General features: G+C 34.0%; 5 protein-coding genes across 7 annotated transcripts in view; 1 reads left to right on the forward strand and 4 right to left on the reverse strand.

Moving 5' to 3' along the window:
- Nucleotides 7,951–10,349, forward strand: LOC104761559 (serine/threonine-protein phosphatase PP-X isozyme 2). 2 transcript variants are annotated; one of them, XM_010484660.2, is made up of 8 exons: nt 7,951–8,370; nt 8,773–8,925; nt 9,059–9,121; nt 9,201–9,286; nt 9,381–9,456; nt 9,540–9,808; nt 9,899–9,977; nt 10,057–10,349. In XM_010484660.2, the coding sequence occupies exons 1-8, from the start codon at nt 8,230–8,232 to the stop codon at nt 10,105–10,107; spliced, it is 918 nt and encodes a 305-aa protein (XP_010482962.1). In that variant the 5' UTR covers nt 7,951–8,229; the 3' UTR covers nt 10,108–10,349. The 2 variants fall into 2 exon arrangements, with proteins under 2 accessions (XP_010482962.1, XP_019095428.1); XM_019239883.1 differs by lacking the exons at nt 9,899–9,977; nt 10,057–10,349 and having other exon boundaries at nt 9,545–9,808.
- LOC104761560 (cell division protein FtsZ homolog 1, chloroplastic) lies at nt 13,035–15,023 on the reverse strand. The gene is made up of 6 exons (XM_010484661.2): nt 14,640–15,023; nt 14,451–14,550; nt 14,123–14,352; nt 13,862–14,029; nt 13,518–13,751; nt 13,035–13,425 (listed from the first exon to the last, which is right to left on the reverse strand). The coding sequence occupies exons 1-6, from the start codon at nt 14,916–14,918 to the stop codon at nt 13,156–13,158; spliced, it is 1,281 nt and encodes a 426-aa protein (XP_010482963.1). The 5' UTR covers nt 14,919–15,023; the 3' UTR covers nt 13,035–13,155.
- Nucleotides 15,252–16,676, reverse strand: LOC104761561 (V-type proton ATPase subunit e1). The gene is made up of 4 exons (XM_010484662.1): nt 16,575–16,676; nt 16,336–16,448; nt 15,846–15,893; nt 15,252–15,495 (listed from the first exon to the last, which is right to left on the reverse strand). Exons 2-4 carry the CDS (start codon nt 16,431–16,433, stop codon nt 15,429–15,431), a joined length of 213 nt encoding a protein of 70 aa, XP_010482964.1. The 5' UTR covers nt 16,434–16,448; nt 16,575–16,676; the 3' UTR covers nt 15,252–15,428.
- On the reverse strand, nt 16,920–22,293 carry LOC104761563 (DNA topoisomerase 1 alpha-like). Of its 2 annotated transcripts, none has more exons than XM_010484665.2 (16): nt 22,142–22,293; nt 20,232–21,736; nt 19,889–20,083; nt 19,685–19,765; nt 19,553–19,612; nt 19,328–19,422; nt 19,085–19,241; nt 18,881–19,006; nt 18,673–18,753; nt 18,447–18,537; nt 18,224–18,357; nt 18,005–18,073; nt 17,829–17,918; nt 17,619–17,722; nt 17,359–17,527; nt 16,920–17,238 (listed from the first exon to the last, which is right to left on the reverse strand). In XM_010484665.2, the coding sequence occupies exons 2-16, from the start codon at nt 21,699–21,701 to the stop codon at nt 17,155–17,157; spliced, it is 3,006 nt and encodes a 1,001-aa protein (XP_010482967.1). In that variant the 5' UTR covers nt 21,702–21,736; nt 22,142–22,293; the 3' UTR covers nt 16,920–17,154. The 2 variants fall into 2 exon arrangements, with proteins under 2 accessions (XP_010482967.1, XP_010482969.1); XM_010484667.2 differs by having other exon boundaries at nt 20,232–21,733; nt 22,142–22,280.
- Nucleotides 22,941–24,062, reverse strand: part of LOC104761562 (DNA topoisomerase 1 alpha) — a 2,750-nt gene continuing 1,628 nt past the window's right edge. The window contains exons 3-7 of the mRNA XM_010484663.2: nt 23,921–23,989; nt 23,754–23,843; nt 23,564–23,667; nt 23,312–23,480; nt 22,941–23,235 (exon numbers count right to left, since the gene is read on the reverse strand). Coding sequence (XP_010482965.2) covers nt 23,149–23,235; nt 23,312–23,480; nt 23,564–23,667; nt 23,754–23,843; nt 23,921–23,989 — 519 coding nt within the window. The 3' untranslated portion in view covers nt 22,941–23,148. The remainder of the gene's footprint in view (nt 23,236–23,311; nt 23,481–23,563; nt 23,668–23,753; nt 23,844–23,920; nt 23,990–24,062) is intronic.

Consider the following 24,062-nt stretch of genomic DNA (forward strand, 5'->3'; position numbering starts at 1 on the left):
GTTGTGATTTAAAATGAAAATATCTAAACATTTTTTTTTTGTTCGCAAATTGTTATGTTTTTTTTGGTATCAAAATAGCATTTGTTCACACACATCTACAAAAAGTATATAATATATAAATTAAAGCGCAACAATATTCTGGTCATAGACTACATATACGTATAACTATTTTTGAGATTAGAAGAATGTGGTATTTATCATGGTAATATATTTTCGGTCATATATAGAAGGAAGTTCTTTATATACATATTTATTTATATTTTTAAATGTCGTTTTATGCTGTGGTATTTAGTGTGTTTATATATTGATTGAGATATTTCTTGGATATATATATATATATATAGTTATAATATATACTAGTTGATTATTGTGTTTTCAGTTGTGGAAATATATTTGATTTTTTTTTTTTGTGGCATCATCACCTGGCTGGATTCAAATTTTAATGTGACTTTCGTAGATTGAGTGAATGCAAAATTTTGATTAATTTCAACGTGTTGTTTGTTGACTCGTCAATCATATCTAAGTGGATGGTAGTTCCTTATAATATATCGTTTTGTTGTAATATGTTAAAATTTTGAACTGAATATGATGAATGATGATAAAACAATACAAAAAAATATGTTGGTTATGAGATTAGTAATTAAGAGGACCATAATTATACAAGGTTAATTAGGGTTGTTTCATGAGTCTTATTTAAGAGTAAGAGATTATTGGTTGGCTTTAGAAATTCATGATGAGAAAAATCAAAAGGAAAATGAATGTGTTTCTATATGATACCACCCGAGGGAACATCAGGAGTACTAAAGCTATGATACGATCTTAGTTAGATTCATGCATGTTTCAAGCATTCTTCATCCATTGCTTTTTTATCCAATATCGTATCATTTATATATCCCAAGTATTGGTCCTAACGAGATTGCCAGGTAATCTTTACGACTAGCACCAAAATGTGGTTAGACGAAGACGATGTCATTAAAATTACGACGACACCTGTATAATTATATGTATTTAAAGGCAATGTATATTTAAATAATTTAATCGATGGAACGTACGTAAGCTCAGGTGATCTAATTAGAGGCAAATGTATATATATATAGTTTAATTTCCTCTAGAGAGGTAACGTATAATTAAATTATAATTAAATCAAAAAAATTACGAGCAAATTTAAGAACACTTGTCGATATATACCAACCCCAACCAAACACGAAACTGGACACATCAATTGGCTTAAATCTCACTTTTAGAAAATATATATATGCATGAGCTAGTAAATGTAATATATAGGAATAAGAGTGGGTAAGGCACGAGATTGACGGCAAAAATTCATGGAATCCAATGGAACAGAGAGAGTGGAAGCAACAAACATACCAAAAGGAGACTAGTTTCTTCATCATGTTGCCGGTTTTTTTTTTCTTTTTCAACTCTCTATCCATTTCTCTACATTTCCATCATCCCTATCCTAAAACTAGATGTTATAATAATTTCTTATTTTAATTTCCACCAAACATAATTTTCATCCCAATTATATTCTCTTACACTATAATGTTGATTATGATTTTGATTTCTTTTGCATGCATGTTGTTGCACCTTTGGGGGGTTAATATTTCCTTCTCACTAAATATATATACAGACATTATTTTTGTACATAGAACATGAAAATAGCTAAGCTGTATTTGTACTCAATCTTCTGAATACCCATACATAATTTTGGCTGCCAATATTAAACCAATTAGTACATGACAACAAGATTACAGGGATGAACATACAAATCTGAAATGCCTTAGTTTACAATCATTAATTAATATTTGGAGGGTTCTTTAGTCATTGAATTGAACTATAATTAATGGATCTTAAAAATGGGTAAAGTGTCACTTGAGTAAAGTTATTGTTGGTAGACACATATATGGATATAGGTATTGCATGAATTCCATTGGTACCACTACTAATGTTAGATAAAGTATATATATAAAAAGAATAATTAGCAAAAGGTATAACAAGAATGAAAGATACAAGTGGGTCCAATATATCTTATATTAAGCCAACAACCAAATTTTCACTAGCATGCCACAAGAGTCGTGAAATGAAAGCCCTACTGTTTCTATACATCTATTATCTGACTTATGCATTTTTCTTTGTGTATAATTCTGATTTATAGCCACCAAATTTAGAAATATTATTAAATGACAAACATTACTATTTTGTTTTTACTAAACCGAAGATTATATTCAAATTTATATTTTATTGAGACGCAACATTGTTGAAAAAAATTAATATATATTTTTCGCTCTTATTATTCTTGTGTCACTAAATCCATATATTCCATTTAATTTTTGGGTTTATTGGCAAAATAGTACATTTTCAAAACTTAATTGAAATTATAGCACATTTACTATTTATAATTGGAGAAATAGATGGGTTTTATTATTTGTATAATAGAAGAGATATGAAATAGATAAGAAAGTGGGGTATAGTGTAGTAGTGTAAAATTACAAAAGGGTAACTGCATAAAAGATATTTGTACATCATATTTAGTGTACACATTTATTACACATATATAAATATTTTATTTCATTCATATTGAATATATTATATATCAGTTGTACGGATAAAAACATGTATATTAACATATATATAAGTATACTAAATAAATTGTACAGGTTAAACTTGTGTATTATTATTTATTTGTAAACTTGATAACTGTACACATTATAATGTGTACAAACACATGTACACTTAATAAAGTGTACTAATACAAAATTTATAAAAAATATTTAACATTATCAAATATAATCATTACACAAAATATATATCAAATTATAAAGAAAAAAATATTTTTTTTGTATCTGTAAAAAAAATAAATATATATATATATATTGTATTAGATTCAATGGGTGATTTAATAAAAAAGAAAAAATATATATATATATATATATTTAATTTCAATGGCACATATGTAAATAAAATGATTAGTAGAAGATTAAAAAATAATTCAAATAGTAGTAAATAGTGAAAGTGTGTGTTTTGCCAATTTTAAATAGTGAATGTACTAATTTTCCAATTAAATTTAAAAAACGTACTAAAACTCCAATTTTCTCTTAAATTTTGATGTTTTAACCTCTTCTTTTGTTGTTGCTATACGTTTTCATACCCTTCTTATCTTTATTTTTTTGCTACATTTGTTTTTGTATATATACTTATCTCAAGATAACTAATTAATTACGTAACAAACTCTATCTTTACTTTGGTTGTATTTCTTTTCCGCTATAAATTCTAATCTGTCTTAGATTCCACTTTCGTATAGGGTAGATAACTTTGTAGTTCTAACTAAAATTATAAGTAATAAAATCTTAACATTTAAAACCCAAAAAAAAAATTCATCTTTCTTTCTAGCTAGCACATTTTAACAGTTAGAAAATGAGCTACAAAGAGCAATGAGAAGGGAGAGGAGATTATTGACTAATAATATGTGGTATATACTTAACTGGAATTTGGACTTATCATTATCAATGACTACAAACTTTCAAGTAACGAGAGTGTCACAATTATATGAGTTGGTCACGAATTAAATATTCATACATGAATAATTTCCTCTACCAATATACTAACATTTATTTATTGTTACTGATTATTATCATAATTACCTTTTTAGAGATTTAATCATTAATGAAAGGTGTTAAAGATACATATGTTTAAAATTTCACTACAAAGTAGTACTATGCATCATCAGACCAATTTTAAAAATAATTTAGGATATCTTTAATTAATACAGCTAGCTCAAATGAGATCGATTCGAGACATGGATGCAACCAGATGATTTTGAATTTAAGTAATTAATTAATCGCATATAGACCAATCAACTGAAGTTAAAGAAATACTCAACATATTCACTAGGCAATAATAGGCACGTAAACTTTCAACCAAAATAATAATAATAGGCACGTAAACTTTCAGCCAAAAAAATAAGGTACTCATGTAACATTTTTACCGTTAATTTATTGTTAATAGTATAATTTAATAACTCTCAGTCTCAGATGAAACCATGGTTTCTCGTGTATACCTAATTCTGCCACAACCACCAACTGAAATACTATGGTCACCTCCATCGAAGGTTGCTCACGTCGATGTTTTTATTAAACAGATAATTAAAAGAAGAGAGAAGAAAAAAGAATAAGCAACCTTGCTGGTAAGAAACTTTGCTTGTATAAAAATAGACATATGTCACTTAATTATTGGTATACATATTTAAAAATAAATAAAAAAGGAAAATATGTAAGAAAACTTTTTGTTTGCAAGTTTGAACTAACTACAACAAAATTAAACTGCTCTTTATAAAAAAAACAATATTAAATTGCCATGACGAAAACGTAAATTCACTCCTTAAAATAAGTTATCTACATTAAAAAATAGCATGATACATGAAAATACCATACGTCTCTTACAGAATTTGGATATATAACGTATAAAACTCTATTTAATAAATTAGATGTTTTTTTTATTGGTAAGTTAATAAATTAGATGTTCACGTAAATATATAACACGCTATGTGCATGAAAATACTTGTCACATAACAGTTAAAGAAAATGGATTAAATCATCTTAAAATAGTCATAAGTCAGTTTTGTTTGTGGTTTGTCAGTTACTCAGATGATGTCCCTAACGTGGAAAGTGAATTGGATTAATAACCAGAAGACCAGGAAAGTCTATTTTGTTAATTAGCTTTTGAGTCTTTCCACATATAGTTACCGTGATCCTCGCGCTACGCGTAACACTAGGCCCCAATATATGCTCTTCAATTGTTTTAGTCTTTGTAATTGGATTTGCATGATGTTTAACTTTCAAACTAGACTAACCTAAGAACCGACATATTGAATTTTTAATTTTGAGAATTTTAAAAAAAAAAAATTTCAAGAAACTGAAATCATATAAATATTTTTAATAAAGAGTTCAAATATTAGTTTGGAAAGAAAGAAAAAATAGAGAAAGTGATCAAGGATTCAAGATGATCCAACATATTGTTGTAGCAAGGAAGTACGTATCCAAATTAGACATCAAGGTTTGATGATTAGTAATGAAAATAATAATGTTTCAAATGCTAAAAGAGCATCAATCTATTATCTATATAATAGTCTGTGTCGGCTTGTGATTATTTGGAAAAATTATTTGTATTGACTCTTGCTCGTTATTGGACAACAAAACGATTAACGGTTGGCTAGCTAGGGGGATCGGAGAAGAGTTTAGATTACTTACCTCTCGTTCAACTTTAAATTCAGTTAAAATTAGTCTTCCCACTAAGTATAATAGTACTAGTATTTTTCTTTTTGGTCTCCCTCTTGAGAGGAAGAAGCTTTCAACTAACATATCGGCTAAGGAGTTAAAACGTACTATATGTTTATCTAGATCATGTTTTAAAGGTTTCGATCGATCGCAGCATCTACTTTCAGTGTCCGATTAAAACGAGAATGTTTCATTGTTTCGTTACAATTATGAGTTTTTGAAGGTTGGAGAGGATGTTTTATTCGAAGTTTAACACATACAGAAAATACTATATTCTTAACCCGATCGAAGACGTCGACCATAGATTGTGTATGGCTTATCTTCCTGCCTATTAGTACGATTTACTTTTCTTTGTTTTTACTCTTCAACTGAAAATTAAATGCTCACCAAACTTTAAGAAAACTGTGGTTTTCCAATGTAACTAGGTGATACCCCGTGCTACAGCACGAGATTATATATTTTGTTAGTGAGTTTTTTTTTGTAATTTGTTTTATTTGTAATGTAGTTTTTTATTTTGACTTATTTTCTTTGTTTATATAGTGTTTATTTGTATATTTGAGGTTATACAATAAATTGGAAATCCTAATAGAGTAAGTAGTTTGTAGAATGTAGTTTTTCACGGAAACAGACACACCGCAATATTGGATAGTAGCTTTGTAAGAAAATCTCCGCAATATCGGATAATAGTTTTGTAAAAAGATAGACACACCGCAATATCGGATAGTAGTTTTGAAAGAGGATGAGTTTTTCTTTATTTTGGTTTGTCATCAAAAGAATAGAAGTTGCTTGTTAAATTTTAGTCTGAGATATTTTAATGGTTAAGAAACCATTGTATTTATAGTGAGATTAGGTATATTTAGGTTATTACTTAGAAGTTAATATTTGATATATAAAATCTCAGCAAAATTGTAAAAAACCCAATTTAATTTATAGTTTGATAAATACATGTTTTAACGGATTTAACTCGAACTTTTTATATATTTTAAATTTTTAAGAGTAAAATATTAATTTTACTTAAATATTTTATAGACTTTCAATATATTATAATATTTTAAACTTTTGACGGAGTTCAAATATTTATAATAATTTAAACATTCTATAAAAATTTAAATATTTATAATATCTTAAACTTTTTAAAAAAACGTTAATATATTATTTTATGTTTACTTTTAAAAGTTTAAATATGCTCAAATATAGAACCAAATTAAACTGTTAAATTTGGATACCTGATAAATCAAGCTCTCTGCTCATTTGTACTCAAAACATATTAGTCATATATTTATAGTGATTATCAACCATATTCTAAAATATTTAGTCGATGTGGGATATACAATACATCTTTTCTGTAAATTAGTTTACAACTTTACATATATATAATTTATGTGTTTTTTATTCTTTTCATCTATACTAATCATAATTAATTACTATAATTTCGTTAAGGAAATATTGAAAATCTAAACTAAATGATGATTTATTTTTATTTAACTGTATTAAGTTGATTTGTTGTTTCCGTAAATACCTCACAATATAAAAGCAAATCAAAAAAGTTTACATATATATATACAATTTCGTATTTAATCTATTAATTATTTTGGAAACAGCACAGTCACAATTGATAAATATTAAAGATTTTTCATTATTATTAATAATTATAGGGATTAAGTATGGTAGTAGTTAATATTTGATATTACTGAAGCCATTAAATAATTTGATACCAGTTTCCTTATTTATAGGGATTATACTTCTGTTTGATTGTGTGTTTAACTATTTTTGAATCAAATAATATACATGATCCGAAAATTATTAATCTGGAAAACAAACAAATCCACATTTTTTTTTCTTCTATTTTCGGGTCAGAGAGGATCTGCGTCCCGACCCAGTTAGTTTTAAGTGATCGACACAAGGGTATAATGGTCATTTAGATAAATCAAAACTATAGGTTAATTTAATTAAATTAAATGATTCTCTAATCATTTTTAATGAAAAACCTACTAAAACAAAGTCATCGTCCAATTTGAGTCTATTGAGTAGAATAGATAAAAACAAATTAAGTTAGGCCAAAAAGCAAAGAGTCTTTTCTTCGATCCGCAACATTCCCTTTTACTCTTTTTGCTTTCTTTACATTGACTTTGACCTATAAGTTTACTTTCTTTCTCCGATTGTTAAAAACATAGATAATCAAATTTGCCACCATTATTTTTTTTTTAACTTGTTTATAATGTGGAGTACATGTCATTCTTGATCCAACTTTTTCTTTCTGTTAAATATTCTCTAAGTTTTATAGTTTTCTATCATAGTTTATTTTTATTTTTTTATACATGTAAGTACTTAAGTACCGTTTATATTCTCTATCACAAAACTGACTTTTATATTGTCGTCACAACACACACACTACTTTAATTTAACATAACCTAATTAGGCCAATATGGACTCTTAGACTTTTGGCTTTTTGTTTCACCCATAGTGAATTTAGTTGGGTGCTACAATGTTTTAGATAAAACATCCGATTCTAATCAAAATTAAGCCTAATTACTATGTTATATATGGGCCAATGGTCCAATCTTTAAAGAATCTGGCCCAAATTAAAGGATTGGTGCTTAGAATGTAATCTGAAAAACATCCGCGACAAATTTGGAATATCATGAAAAGAGAAGGACCGGAAACAAAATATTAAAACAGAGCGAAGGAGAGAGAGAAAAAAGAAAGAGGGGAGTTTGGGGAAGAACACCCCCTTCGGAGAGGAGCAAAGCCTCTCCTGGGGAAGACGAAGAACACGATTTTTTTCGCTTGTTTTTTCCTCACTTTTTATTGAATTTTTGACGAGGGTTGGTGATTTTTTTTGTCTGATTATCGAAACTAGAGGTTTTTTCTTTTTTCTTTTCGATTAGTTGTCTGTTGTGAAGAAAGGTGGAAGAAGAAGTAGTAAAACAAGAAAGAGAGAAAGGAACAGAGAAAAATGTCAGACTTAGACCAGCAAATAGAGCAGCTTAAACGCTGTGAACCTTTGAAAGAATCAGAAGTGAAGGCTCTTTGTCTTAAAGCTATGGAGATTCTCGTTGAAGAGAGCAATGTTCAAAGAGTTGATGCTCCTGTCACTGTAAGTTTTCTTCTGTTTGTTTTCTAGATTCAAGTTTCAGAATTTATCCATACTTGTGTTTAAAGATTGAGTTTTGCTGAGAACCCATTAAAGTCAAAGGCTTGTGAGTTGAGGAATCCGACGACAATTTAAAATTGGGGCCTTGGGCATAATTGTAGCTCAGAACAGTTTTAGTTTAGTTTTGGATTCAGAAATTTAGATATGTTATGGTTTACTTATATTAGTTACTGAAATTGAGTATGAATTTTCTGGTTCCTATGTTGTAGGGATTCGAAATACATTTGATAACTTAAAAGACTCAGCTACAATGGTTCCTTTGAATGGAGTCGATGAAACTCTCTTTGTTCATTGTCTTGCTAGTTAATTCATCCTTAGATTTTGTTTTGTTTTGATGTGGATTAGATATGTGGAGACATCCATGGGCAATTCTATGACATGAAAGAGCTTTTTAAAGTCGGGGGTGATTGCCCTAAGACGAATTACTTGTTTCTTGGAGATTTTGTTGACCGAGGTTTTTATTCAGTTGAGACATTTCTACTTCTTCTAGCTCTCAAGGTAATTAATAATAAAGAGCCCATCAGTGTTTTACTTTTTGTTTGCTTCATAAAAATTCAAATTGTTTGGAGTGTCTTTCCTCGCAATGGGGGGTTCTACAATCCTTTAAGTTAGTTACTTTTTATATTCTCAGGTTAGATATCCAGACCGTATAACTCTCATTAGAGGGAACCACGAGAGCCGGCAGATTACGCAGGTGAGTTCAGTCTATTATTAGTAAACTTTGATGCGTGTGTGTATTTTTCAGACTATTTTAAGAGTCTGCCCTTTAGTAGGTATATGGATTTTACGACGAGTGCCTGCGTAAATATGGCTCTGTAAATGTCTGGAGATACTGCACAGATATCTTTGACTACTTGAGGTACAAACTCCTTTTCAGCTTTTGTTTTGGAGTTCTGAGTAGATGTTATTTTGGTTTAATGTAACGGAAACTTTCTATCTTTTATATGTCTAAGTCTTTCAGCTCTTGTCGAGAACAAGATATTTTGTGTTCATGGAGGTCTCTCTCCAGCTATTATGACTCTAGACCAGGTTGAGAAAGTGAATGATATAATTAGAAAGTTTTAGCTATAAGGATATAACTGACTAGTCCGTTAATACATTTCTTTTGTTAGATCAGGGCTATTGATCGAAAGCAAGAAGTACCACATGATGGTGCCATGTGTGATCTTTTATGGTCTGATCCAGAAGATATTGTAGATGGCTGGGGATTGAGTCCCCGGGGTGCTGGATTCCTTTTTGGCGGGAGTGTTGTCACGTCTTTTAACCACTCAAACAACATTGATTATATTTGCCGAGCTCATCAGCTAGTTATGGAAGGTTACAAATGGATGTTCAATAGTCAGATAGTCACTGTTTGGTCTGCCCCAAATTACTGTTATAGGTAATTAATTAGATACTCAGAACCTTACACATATCATGATCTTGTTTCCTTTGCCTTTGAATGTTCATGTTATTTCTGAATGTCCTCCAGATGCGGTAATGTAGCTGCAATTCTAGAGCTCGATGAGAATCTAAATAAGGAGTTTCGTGTCTTCGATGCAGCCCCACAAGTAAGAGCCTCACCTATCTAGTTTCATGTTCAACTTGCTGTTTGATTTTTTTTCTGACATAATATGACTATGGATACAGGAATCTAGAGGAGCTCCGTCCAAGAAACCTGCACCTGATTATTTCCTGTGAGACGCAAAACAGTGAAAACAGAAACTGGAACTTAGAATTTGGTTCCTTCTTCTTCTTCATTGCAGAACAAGCAAACTTCCCAAAATCATCTGGTGGTTAGGATTTGTTGTTAAGTGCAGAAGAATCTACAATCTATGTGTATAATGCTACTTTTACAGAAAGAAATAAGAAAATATTATGAAAGAAAGCCTCCAAGGATCATCTGAAACCTTACTGATTGGGTAAACAAAGATTTGTTTTGATTTGGTTGTGGTAAACTAAAACCTAATATTTAAGTTTATGTATATATTATGTAATTAAAAAAATCCAATCTCTAAAATTTAGATATTAATTGCAAATCAGATAGTATTGCTTAAATTGTTTTAGCTTGTCCAACGAAGCAACCAGCTATGCAGAAATCAATTACGATTACTAAAGCAACGACAAGAATCAGACCACGATCACAAAGGTAATTAATTAACTCGGAGAATACATATTATTTAGCTTACAAATCAGACCACCATCACAAAGGTAACTAACACACTGTCTTGTCTTTGTTTTCGGTGGTCCATGCTATCTATTGGTTTCATTGCCCAAGTACAGGATCGGAAGAGGTTCGCCCAAGTTTTTCTATCTCTTGAAGATCGATCTCCGTGATTTATCAAAAAGGTTTCTTGTCATTGAAGCTGAGTTCCAAGTTGTTTGTGTGACCAGTCATGTCCAGCTACAGAATATGTGAAATTTGGTTTACCAAATGACTTTTTTGCATTTAGAGACATTTTGGAGGAAACTTGGTGTGCAAGGCCTAAATAAGAGATTAATGGAGGGCTTGAGTTTGACCATATTTAAAATGAATTCCAATTAAGATTGTGTCTGACCATAATTAGTTTAAAGTTATGAAACTTGGTGGGCAAGTCCTTTCATCTGTACTAATGTAGGTTTTTAGGTGGAGAAGATCACCATTTCTTCAGTTAGGGTTATTCTGTTTTTAATCTATTGCTTTTCGCCATTATTCATGTCTCTGCTTCTCAACCAGCCCTTGAACCTATGCTTTCGTAGGAAACCTACGTTTGTAAGATCCTCCCCACTTCTCTCTAATGGCTTATCAACTTCCTTGTTGCAAACCCCTCCTTGCACCATCATTGACGCTGATCCTTGTGGAAAGGGTCTCGGAAAACTCTTGATTTACTATCATAATGAATATTGGTCCACTATTTTGGAAAAGAAGGTGGCTATATATGGAGTTGGTGAATAATCCAATGGCAGCGATCGGGTCATCCCATGGCTGGGTAGCTACTTTGAAGGAAGGCGGACTACTGCGTCTCCAAGATGATTTTAACCCAATAGCATCGTACACAGAACCAAAACGCATTCCACTGCCTCCTCTTGTAACTCTGCTCATTGCCAAACTCAGATCGTCACCAATGTGTCAATGTCCTCATCTTCTCCTGAGGAGGATGAGTGTGTTGTGGCTGTCAAGTTCTTGGGACCTCAGCTCAGCTTTTGCAGACCCGCTCTTAGTAACTCCGAGTGGATCAACATCAGAATCGCAAACCCTTGCTTCTACTCCTCCCGTGTCATTGTTTTCGGAGAGACATGGTATGTTTTGCATACTCGGAGCTGGAGGCCATATCATTGCATCATGGGATCTCCTCCACACACACAAACAAAATCCCAAGTTCCAGAGGATACGGTTCAGAAACCTTCCCAAGATGACGAAGACCAAACGGGAGCTTATGGATTCGTGCTACAAACGCGAGCACTTGGTTGAGTCAAGAACCACCGGTGAGACTTTCTTGGTCAAGTGGTACAGGAAGGCCGTCTGGAGAGGTATGTCGAAATTGAGTACAAAAGCTTTAATGGTATACACTCAAGACATCGGAGATCTCTGCATTTTCCTCTCATAGTCTGAACCATTTTGTGTGCCTATTAGCTCCTTCTTCGGCATGACGTTCCCTAACCAAGTAGAACTCGCGGATGTCGGCGAAACCGGATTTTTCCATCTGCCTGATTCCTTCAGGTACTCAAAATACTATAATCGGTTCCGGTTACCATATTCCACCTCAAAATATAGACTAGTTAGTTTGAAATTGAGTTTGAGTCTGCTATCTTTACTTCTTAATCTTGAAACATCAAAGTCTATTTTTATATATTCTCTGTGAGATATGCATATATATATATATATATATATATATATATTGTTGGAGAAACTTTGCTATCATCTCTCATTAGGCTCCCCCAACTAATTATGTCCAAACTATATCCAGTTAGAACCAATCATTCATTGGTACTTTAGTTATGGTTTGTGTAGAATATTATCAAAAAAAATTCCACGGAATGGGGATCATAAGTCCTCAGAAGATCCTTTACAATTTGTCCCAAGGTTCAAGAACATTTAAAAACATATATCAATATGGTGTGTGTGCATGTTATTAAACATACTCTTTTGTGCAACTTCTCAAATCTCAAGCTTCATCGCGGTTTCAATAATGCGGTAAGTAAGCATAGCCCTTCACTTACACATTGAAAACCTGATGCTTTTTGGTTTATCAAAATGTGATATATCAGGTGTTACAAGACAATATGTTTCCTGAGGTTGTTAAGAACCTTTGGAAGTAAGTAAGAAAATAAAAGCATCTGTGGAAGATATGCATCAGCTTGTATATTTCTGTATCAGAACAGCAAATGTGTGAAAAACTGGTTAATGTGTCATTTTTTCATAAATTTCCAAAGCAAACACCTCCCCAGAAATCAGTTCACGGTTACTGAACCAACTAAAAGGATCAGACCTTTGGTTTTACAGTAAATAACTCAAAATACTTTGTTTTGCTTACAAATGTAGTGATCATCTGTAACAACTAACTAACTTTCTCACTTCTCTTGGTTTCATTTCCCCTACGGCCAACCCAATAAGAGAGTGATTTACTAGTCATAAGTTAACATAATGATGGAACTCGAAGTGTTAGATTTGATTTAGAGACATTTTGGAGAATAATCAAATGTAATCTGATATTTGAGCATGAAGATCGTTACATTTTTTATGCTTAAAACGAAATGACAAGAAGAATACTAGAAGAAAAGTCTACGAGGAGAAGATGATTTGGCGGAGATAGTTGCTGGAGACTGCTTCTGGTGAGACATTCCCTTGTTCTCTTGTTGACCTGATGATCCCATTTTGTCGAGGAGTTTAGCTGCTCTTGGATCAGCCAGAAGTGTCTTCTGGAATGATTGTGAGAAGCCTGTGGCGATTATCGTTACATGAATCTCTCCGGTGTAGCGATCATCCACAACCGCTCCAAATATGATGTTGGCTGATGGGTCTGCCAAACTCGTCACGACCTGCAAAAAAAAACCCAAAACATGAGAAGACTGTGCCTTATATTACGGTATATACCAGCAAAGCCGAGTAAACCAACACAAAGTTACCGCACCTCTGATACTCTGTTTACTTCTAGCAAAGTTAAATCTTTTCCACCAGTGATGTTGTAGACGACACCAGTAGCTGACTGTATCGATGATCCGATCAATGGAGCCAAAGTAGCTTGTTCAGCTGCTTCTTCTGCTCGGTTCTTGCTGGAAGAAACACCTACCCCGAGCATAGCAGTTCCAGAATCTTTCATAACTGCCTTCACATCCGCAAAATCTACATTGACCAGTCCAGGTATCTGAAAAAGAATAATAGATACTGTTTCCTCAGGTTCTTTCTTTGGGGATCAATCAATGAGCATTCATCAACCAACCAACTTGTTACGCTTTATAAAAAACATAGACTCACAGTAATAATATCTGAGATGCCTTGTACTCCTTGGCGTAAAACATCATCAGCAAGAAGGAAAGCGTCCTGAAGTGGTGTCTGTTCATCAGCAATATCTAGCAGACGATCATTTGGAATCACAATAAGGGTATCGACATTCTTTTGCAGCTTTTCAATAGCTTCCAGTGCCTAGAGAAAATAACCCAAATTAGACATGGATCCATGACAAGACTTTAAAGACTTAAACCAGTTTCAACAAGAAACAGTAACAACACACATTACCTGCAAAGATCTTTTACGTCCTTCGAAGCTAAACGGATAGGTAACAACACCAACAGTCAAATAACCAGCATCCTTGGAAATCTGAGCTACCACAGGTGCAGCACCAGACCCTGTACCACCACCCATACCAGCAGTTATGAAAACAAGGTCTGATCCTTTAAGAGCATTAGCAATTGCATCTTTTGATTCTTCTGCAGCTTGTTCTCCAAGTAGCGGGTTTCCACCAGTACCTATATAAAAAATCAAGTAACAGAGACGCAAGTTTATTTCTTTTTGAGTGCCAAAACTCACACAACATCTCTTACAAACTAAGTATAACTCTACTAACCAAGGCCACGAGTTAAAAGCTCTCCAATTTGAAGTGGGTTCTCAGCAGAAGACTGTATCAGAGCTTGAGAGTCCGTGTTTATCGCATAGAAATCAACACTCTGGAGGAACACAGACGAAATCAATCAAACCCAAATGAGGAATTCTCATATCAAAATCGAAGCTAAGAGACTGAGAATGTGGTGTTGACCTGTAAGCCGCTAGAAATCATACGATTGACGGCATTGTTACCACCACCGCCGACACCAATAACCTTAATTCTCGCAGACTCCATCGGAGAAAAGGAACATCTCAACCCCTTCGTTGAACCGCTTCTTCGCTTAGGGAAGCCGCCACCGAATTTACTGATTCTGGTACTTGCGCAAACGCAGCTACTATGCAACGAGTGGGATATGGATTTCGCAAGAAACGAAGAAGACGATGAAGAAATCGTTAGCTCGTTTAGCTGTGCTAACGGAATTATCGCCATTGTTTAACTTGCTCTGCTTTCAGAGAAACCAAAGAGATGGGTTTTTTCTTTTGTTTTTTAGGGTTTTAGTGTCGACGAAGAAAATAAAAAATATCAACAGTTCAGTATCCTTGTTTCTAGCTCTCACAAAGGAAAGGTGAAGAGATCGAGTGGACCCTTTTAAGTCACTTAACGACGACGTTTCCACAATTGATGCAGAACCAAAATTGACTTATCAATTAAGCGTAAGTGCGTAACTACTTCAAAAAGCTTATTTTAATCAACAATAATACATTGTGGGATGTAGTAATCTCAAAAGGGAGATTCAGCTTTGTTTGTTTTGGGGAATGAATGAGAGAAGTGAATACAACAAAATCTCGAAATAGTAAAGTGGCCAAAAGGTTTTTGATTTTGTTCACACCAAGATAAAGAATTACAAACAGGAAGGAACTCTGTTTAAAGATTGAACATACAGAAGGATCAAAGATGACTCGACTCTGCGCATGTGTTTTCTAGTCTGAGTAGAGGATTCTACTCTGTTTCGCTTAAGATGGGGACAATCAGAGGATTCATCTGTGCAATATATACAATTGCCCACCTACCATAGTCAAGAGATAAAACAAAAGGAAGTAAGAAACTGTAAACCAAAGCAACATAGAAATCAAACTCGATATACAGGCACTCAAAGAACCATTGACAATGCTCATGAGAGTTCAATAATGAAACTTTCAGCAAGTTCAACTAAGACTGGAAACTTTGTTCTAGACATCTTTAGCGTGTAGGATTCAGCATTTTGTTTGATGTAAGGAGAGGAAGCAATAACAGGTCTATTGACACTAAGCAAAACTGAAGACAAAGAAAAGCAAAAAGAGAAACAATGGCTGCAAATGTAAACCAAAAAAAGGCCAGAAAGCAACATGTAATAGTATATTAAAAGCATAAACTTACATCATCCAACAGCAGATCGTCGCAGTAATGACCAAGGTAAGATGCAGCCTGTTATCAGAGAAATAAAGATGAGATATTTTTACTCCATTACATGGTTACAGAAGGAGATAGCCAAAGCAAAACAGTCAAGAAACAAAGTAAGACAGACTATAAATTACAAAACTTGAACACATCCATAAACCTTCAGAGCACAAGAAACAAAACCGTTATAGTACTATTTCTAATATCAATCAAGCTCCCTTGAAGATATCGCCACGTCAAGCAACCCAATTCAAAGAATTTGAAACCAATTATTAAGTTTCCCGTTTTACAATTCTCAATTCCAAGAGTAAGAGAGTTAAAACGCTTCATTGAATTCATGGGAACTAACATTGATGCAGCAATCAAAGCTAACACAGAGACACACACGACCAATTTCATACTTTAGGATATTAAGAAATCAAATAATCAAAAAAAATTGGAAAGCAAGAGGGTCGCAAGGGAGACATACAGATTCGTGGAAGGACCTCTGTTGCAGCAGATTCTAACGCACAAAGAAGCAATGATCCCAACGACGAGGAAGATTAGGGTTGTTATAAGGAAACCCATGTTTGATTCCTGAATCTGCGACGAGATGTATTACACGCACGTGAATTCAAGGTACAATATATAAAAACCCTCGAGGCGATCGATTCAAATCCGATCGAAAAAGAAAAGACTTGAGAGGAGAAAGTGTCTGAGAGATCTCACAGATTTGAAATTGAAGAGCTCCTCCTTGGAGGAGGACGACGATGATGATTTGTTGTTGTCTTCTTCTTCGTGCGAATCTGAATTTTGGATTCGTACGTGTGAGTTTTGTGAGGGCAAAATGGTCTAATCCTACCTTTATCTTCTTCATATGTTAAATCAAAGTCAAACACACTGTCATTATTTAGTTTTGGGCCTTTTGGCTTATAATCACACATCTAAACTTACAAATACGCTTCTAAATGAAATTAACAATTATGCATTTTCTGATGTTTTTGTTAGTTAATTTAATTGTATACTAAAATAAGACATCTTATGAAAACAGAGGAAATATTGTTTTTTTTGTTCTTCAGATTTTATATTTCTTTAATGATTTGAAAAATAACATAAGCATTTGATTAGTCATAGTAAATGTTAAATGAAAAGAGACAAAAAAAAAGGTTATATAACTAATAATGAAACAGTTTTAAATTCTAAACAAAGGAGGAAGATGAATAGAAAAGGCCGGTTTACTCTTTGCTCTTTATCTGATTCAATGCTCACTTGCTGCTGCTCTCCTAATAACTTTGCTTCCATCTGAGCTCTATGCCATCTGGCGCGAGAATCTGAATTCGGGTTCTACGTCCATTGCCCACGCAAACTTCTCCAAAAGAGACTTGGTGAATATCTACAACACAGAGAAACATTCAGACACATTCTTTTTGAGTTTGTAAGAAAAACAAAAAAAGACTTGTTTCTTTTGTTCAGAAGAAAGACTACCCATCCTGACAGTTTGAGCTTTTTTTACCTTTTCGATTGGCACTTCATGACGTTTGCACCATGCAACTGTGATCCTAGGATCCAGGTAATTGATCTTAGACGTGCCCAGTGCCACGGTTTTTAAGTCCTCTTTCGTATGCATATCTCGTTCCATTTTTTCGATCTTAACGTTCTGTTGAGCAATCTTCTTCTCCCACCTGCAATAGTTACATTCAAATGACGTAAATCTTAAAGAAGAGATAGATACAGATATCTTGGAGAAGTAGTAAGAGGGGAAAGTTATGTTACGCGTTTGGTTCTAAGTTTCTAAGCTTCTTCCCATCAGAACCTTCCAATGGTGGTTTTCCCTTTTTGGCCCGGTCAAGATTAGTTTTCAGCTCTTTAAGACCCTCCTACAGAATTATTAAATACAGACAAACGTAAGGGCATATAATGAATCCAAAAGAAAAGCAGACAACTCCAAAAAGTTATCAATACAACTTCATAGGAGATTTGTACCCTGAGTTCTTCAATTCTCGCAGCCAATTTTTCAATTTGCGCACCATGTGACTTAGAAACAGTACGCTGATGATTACAGATTATGGCAACCTGAGAATAAGAAGTATTTCATGAATCTGACACATGGGTTATGCACCAAGCAAGAAATCACTAGGAGAATGAACAAACTTTTTTACCTCCTTGTTTGCTTTCTGATAAACTACTATTTTCTGAGTAACATCGCCATCTTTGGTTTCTTGATTCAACTGCCACACACATCAAAACGGAATACAGTTGTGAAAATGTAAAGGAAGACAATAAAGATATATAAAATCTTGTAATTGGGTTTCTATAACTAAATTGAACAGCAACATAAATCCAATGTAAACTCAAAAGATCAAGATTTAAAAACATACCATTGCATCCAATGTGATGGAAGCATTATATGTACGGAAAACTTTAGCTGTGAGACCAGGTACAAGTTCCTTCAGATGAGCATTCAGTTTACTTGTGTCTAACTCATCAAAAAGATCATCCGATTTGGATTTTCCTGGATGGGGCAAAAAAGAAATCAAGTTATTTGAATCAGTCACAAGAAGAAAATAACCTCTGATATAAAATGTCAACTCGATATCTCACCCGCCTGGAACTGTCCAATGGCTTTGTAAACAAGAGGCTCAACCTCGACTGTGTTCACATACTGGATTGAATCCTTACCAAGAAAGTCAAACTGGGTACATACAAAGAAAGATTGAAATGTGTGAGATTGTAAGTCTTCTGCCCAGGATTAAATACATGTTATCCATTTTCATAAGTGTACTCGTTAAATGAAATTAGTGTAAAACATCATGGATCAAATTAATACCTTTATTTTATTTGGAGGAATACACTCCACATTTCCAACTTTTAAAGTACAACAACCAACAGTGTCCGCCTCATCATCATCCTACAAATCAGAAAATAAAATATGAGATTTCTTCAGAAGACTTTCTTGTTTACGCGCCAATTATTTGTTAGTAATCATTTTGATTTTACATAAGAACTTGCAAAATACTATACTAGTTCAAAATTACCTTCTCATTTCCAGCCCTAAGCGCCAATTTATCAATGAGATATGTCGCCACAGCAATTTGCCTTGTTTTAATATCCTTGGCGGTAAAATTCTTGGTGTATGTTGTTCTAATATTATCTATATGGTCCTGCAGTCAAAACAAATATATTGCTAAAAAGCAGAAACAATGAAAGAGTAAGTACGAATCATAATGAAAGCTACTTACCGTAAGATTCCTAGCTTTCTCGTATTTCTCTTTGTCGCTCAGCCCTTTCAGAGAACTGCTAGCTGCCAGAAATACATACTTGAATTCTTTCGGGTTAATAGGATCATTCCAGAAAGCTAGCCAGGTGACTGTGTTATCATGCTTTACTTCTTTCCAACTGCAAAGTCACACAGCTCTCATGGCTTAGTAAGATCATTATATCATGTTTTTCAATTTTGGAGGATGGCCATAGAAAAACAAGACCTTTCACCAGTGATTGGACAGTCTGGAATAGGAGCATCTTTCCCGATATTTAAGGTGATCTCGCATGGACGGATACGCCTCTTTAGTTTTCCCATCTGAAAAACAGACAGTCAGATGGTTTTGAAAGAGAAAACAGAATAGACCATGCCTTAACTGAAGCCACCGAAAACCGCAACATTAAGGTATGTTGTTTACAGAAACTAGTCTCTGAGAGACAAGACTAACCTTGGGATGTTCTCCACGGCCTCTGAAAAGCCCAGGCGGTTCAACTCTAAAATTACCAACCTGAAAGACAAACATAGGTTTGAGTGAGGAACTCTGTTTTGGGGAAAATGAGAACGCTATGGGAAGAATTACCTTTTCTTTGACACCGTCAACAACAGCCCACATATATTTCTCTTCTAGCTTCAGTTTCTCCTCTTTCGCAGCTTTTTTTTCCTGTAACATGTCAATTACATTATGATATACAGTCTCATCTTGAAAATTGTTAACAATATCAAAACAGGTCTGGCACACCAATGTAGTCAGCCATTACACTTGAAGTTCTCTTTTATAAATTACCTCTGTGCTCATTTGTTTCTTCTTCTCTTTCTCTTCCAAATGCCACTCATATATGGGAGTAAAGTCACATTCATCCAACTTCTGTATCACGTGTTTTTTGCCAAGCAATATTCGCCAGTCATTCCAGAAATTCTCCCTAAATTGAGGTTTATTATAATACTCTGTCTCTCTCATCACTGCAAACATAGTCGCAACCTGTATATCATCAACATAGCATCAGCATGGATAACAATGGTTTCTTGGAATGACATAAGAAAGCAATCTAGATATTGAAATGGATCAGTTAAGAAACGGGTGTATAAAATTTATCAGTAAGATTGAGGACGTGGATTGAGAGGACAACCTCTTCTTGTTCAATAGTTAGGTCAACAGGCTTCCCCTTGTATAAAATCTTAATGCCGTGAGGCTTGTATGGTGGTGGAAATATTACACCGTTGTGCACCAAGGTAGTCCATTTTCTCTGCCCATCTCCGGAGGAAGGTAATGATTTCGAAGACGTAGAATATTTTGAGTCCGTTACTTTCATAGAGTTTTTGGTCATTGCTCTGGACCGAGGAGAAACGACTCTTGTCACTTTTGGCTTTGCAGCTGATGAAGTAGAATTTGGTTTTACTGCTTTAGGCTTTGCAGCTGATGTTTTACTGTTGGAGGAATCTGATTTTAATCTCTTGGATATTGGAAGATCATCATCATCATCAGTTCCATCTTCTCTGGTAGATAACTGTTTAGCTTTCATTGGTTTAGGTGAAACCAAAACCCTTCCCTTATCATCTGACTCTTTTTTGACAGAATCTTGTTTCATTTTCACCGAAGAAGGTGAAGCTGATACCTTTACCTTCTTCAAGGAAGATTGATTTGGTGAACTATCCTTCTCCAGAGGTCTCTTACCTAATACCTTACTGTTCGGAACTTCATTCTTAAGTGTGGGACCATTCTGATGCAACTTTTTAGCCAAAGGTTTCTTTTCATCAATAGAGACCTGTTTGGCCCCTGACATCCCACTATCAATCTTCTTCCGAACCATTGACGAGATTGGAGTTTCATCATCTGACTCATTTTTTATAGTTTTGTTTGCTCTATCAAGGGGTTGATCACCACTATTCTTCTTTTCTGGCTGCGGTGAAGAAAGCTGCCGTGAAGAGTTCGGGACTTCATTCTTAAGTGTGAAACCATTCTGATGCAACTTTTTAGCCAAAGGTTTCTTTTCATCAATAGAGACCTGTTTGGCCCCTGACATCCCACTATCATTCTTCTTCCGATACATTAACGAGATTGGAGCTTCATCATCTGACTCATCTTTTATGATTCCGTTAGCTCTATCAAGAGGTCGATCTCCACTATTCTTTTTTTCTGGCTGCGGTAAGGAAACCTGCCGTGAAGAACTTGGCCCTTTATTAGGCCGACTGGAATTTCGAGATCGTATGAAACTTATAGGTTTATCATCCTCAGAATCCTCATGCTCACTTTTACATTCAGACTGATCTTTATGTGACTGGCTCCTATCCTTAACAGTAGAGGGAGTATCATTCCGCAATGGTGACTTTGCTGGTGAAGCCTTAGAAGAACAAGATGGCATAGAGGATTTCACTATAGAAGTTCTATTCGAAGGAGTGGTTCCATTTGGGCTAGTCACAGGCGATCTCATAGGTGAAACCTTGCTGGAAGGAACTGCCTTGCTTCTCTGGAGATTGGATTTCGACTGATTCGAATTAGAAGTAACATTACTTTTCCTTTTGAACACTAAACGTTTGTCATCATCACTGTCTTCATACCCATTATCCATCACAGATTCTGAAACAGTTTCAGTGCCCATACTCGATGGAACAAGACAAGAACTCAGACCAACTTCTGACCAAAAATAGAACAAACCACAAAGAAATGTCAGAGGTTGCCCAAACAAAGGCAAACAAACACCATTACGACTACAAACAGTAAAATGACTACACTACAAGAAAATGAGTACAGTGATTCATAAACCCAAGAAACAACACTTTGATATATATGTTGACACACTACAAAGATTTTAACAACGCGCATGATTAAGTAAGACCCATTAAATCAAGAGACTACATCGTGATTAGATGAACATATAATTAGATAAAAACACATATTTGAAGAATCCATTGCAGTTGGAATACCAAATCCCCAATTCAGAATGAGAAACCCTAATTTGTGCTATAACTGGGTAATGATGCAAATTGAGCTTTAATCCAATCAAATTTCGGATAATTAACGTCGGATTGAAGAAGCTACCTTCTTCCAGAGATTGAAGAAATTGTCCAGCGAAGCCTATCTCTCTCTCTCCCTCGTATCTCTGTTCTCTCTTCTGCTCTGATGGGTTCTCTCGTTTTAACGACGAGGAGACCAAGGCATAAGGAGACTCTCTACAGGTTAGAGAGTTCTACCGCTTGAGGGTTTTGTTTTCTTTCACGACGTCGTGTTAACTCGCGCCATAACGTTTACTTTTACCGCCAGAGACATTTTTTTCACTTTTATCGCCCCATAAACTTTTTTTTTAATTGCCAAAAAATCCCATCCAAAAGTTGGGTTTAAGATGGAGAAATTGATTAATCATCGCCTCATGTAATTTGCTAAGCTGTGCAGCAATTTAAGTAAATAATATTAGTGATAAAATCAAAAATAACAAAAATTTAATTTCTTATCCGATACAATTACGTGTCATTGGATAAATTAGTATTTGGATATCAGTTAGATAAAATATGAAACGTATCATGATTAAATGACACTGCATTAGATAAATAAGATAGCATCGGATAAGATAGCAGATTAAGAATATATTTTCAGTTTTTAAAACCAATGACAAAACTTTTATCAAACTAAATTTTATTCCTGTAAATGTACCTCCCTTTTAATAGTAAGTTTTTTTATAACTAAAAAGCTTTTTAACCATTTGAAAGTTACCTTGAAGTACTTTTCATTACTAAAAAAGGTTAAAATGAATTTTGTAAATAAAGTCCTAAGAATTTAGTTACCTAGTGCATAAACCTATTAATAATCCATAGTACAAGTATTTTATTATGTATCATTATAATATTGTTGACCTGAATTGTTTATTGAGTAAAAAATTTATAACTGTTCTCTATAAAATATCCCATAGATTAGTCTTTGGTTTACTATTTAGAGAGAAGAAACCTCTTTTACAAATTTGTTTTCTTTCTTCTACTCTTTTTTAACTCTCTTTCTCTATCTCTGTAAACGTATGGTGAATGGTTAGGTGAAGCTCCTCAACGAAGATGTACTTATTCATCGCTGCTTAAACAGAATCTGAACTCAGGATCAACATCCATTGCCCAAGAGAACTTAGCTAGGAGAGACTTGTTAAATATCTGCAATATCAAAACAAGTCAATCTCAAGTGTTTGCAAAATCTGTGACTTTGTTAAAGCTTTTTATATATTATTACCTTCTCAATGGGGACATCGTGTCGTTTGCACCACGCAACAGTGATCCTAGGATCCATGTAATTGATCTTAGATGTGCCTAACGCGACGGTTTTCATATCTTCTTTCGTTCGCATATCCCTTTCCATCTTCTCAATCTTACCTTGCGTTTGCATTATCTTCTTCTCCAATCTGTTTTCCAAAGAAGATGATTTTTTAAGAGAGATGCTTATGCGATAGATAATAATGCATGTGAAGAAAGGTTTAGATATTACGCTTCAGGTGTTAAGTTCCTCTTTCTCTTTCCATCAGATCCCATTAATGGAGTTCTTCCTTTCTTAGCCCTGTCGAGATCAATATTCAGCTCTTTTATTTGCTCCTGCAAAAGAAATACAAAGATCATGGGCCTGAGAAAGTTGAAATTGTATTTTGATCAAAGCTAATTAGGATTTGCTTATAGTTTACCCTTAGTTCTTCTATTTTCACAGCCAGCTTCTCGACTTGTGCGCCATGTGATTTTGAGACAGTACGTTGATGGTTACAAATGATAGCGACCTAACCAAAAAATACGATGATTATATTCTCTTAAGTATCTATGAAAATACAGTAGCAGAGAGATCAATTGCCATTACCTCCTTGTTTGCTTGCTGATAAACGACAACTTTTTCAGGAACGTCGCCATCTCTGGTTTCTTTACTCAACTGTCATAACATCCCAACAAAAACGGCTTACAAAATAGTTTACTCAAGAAAATTTATATGCTATTAGGGTGTG

Source organism: Camelina sativa, chromosome 18 (assembly GCF_000633955.1).
Source record: "Camelina sativa cultivar DH55 chromosome 18, Cs, whole genome shotgun sequence".
Taxonomy (NCBI): domain Eukaryota; kingdom Viridiplantae; phylum Streptophyta; class Magnoliopsida; order Brassicales; family Brassicaceae; genus Camelina; species Camelina sativa.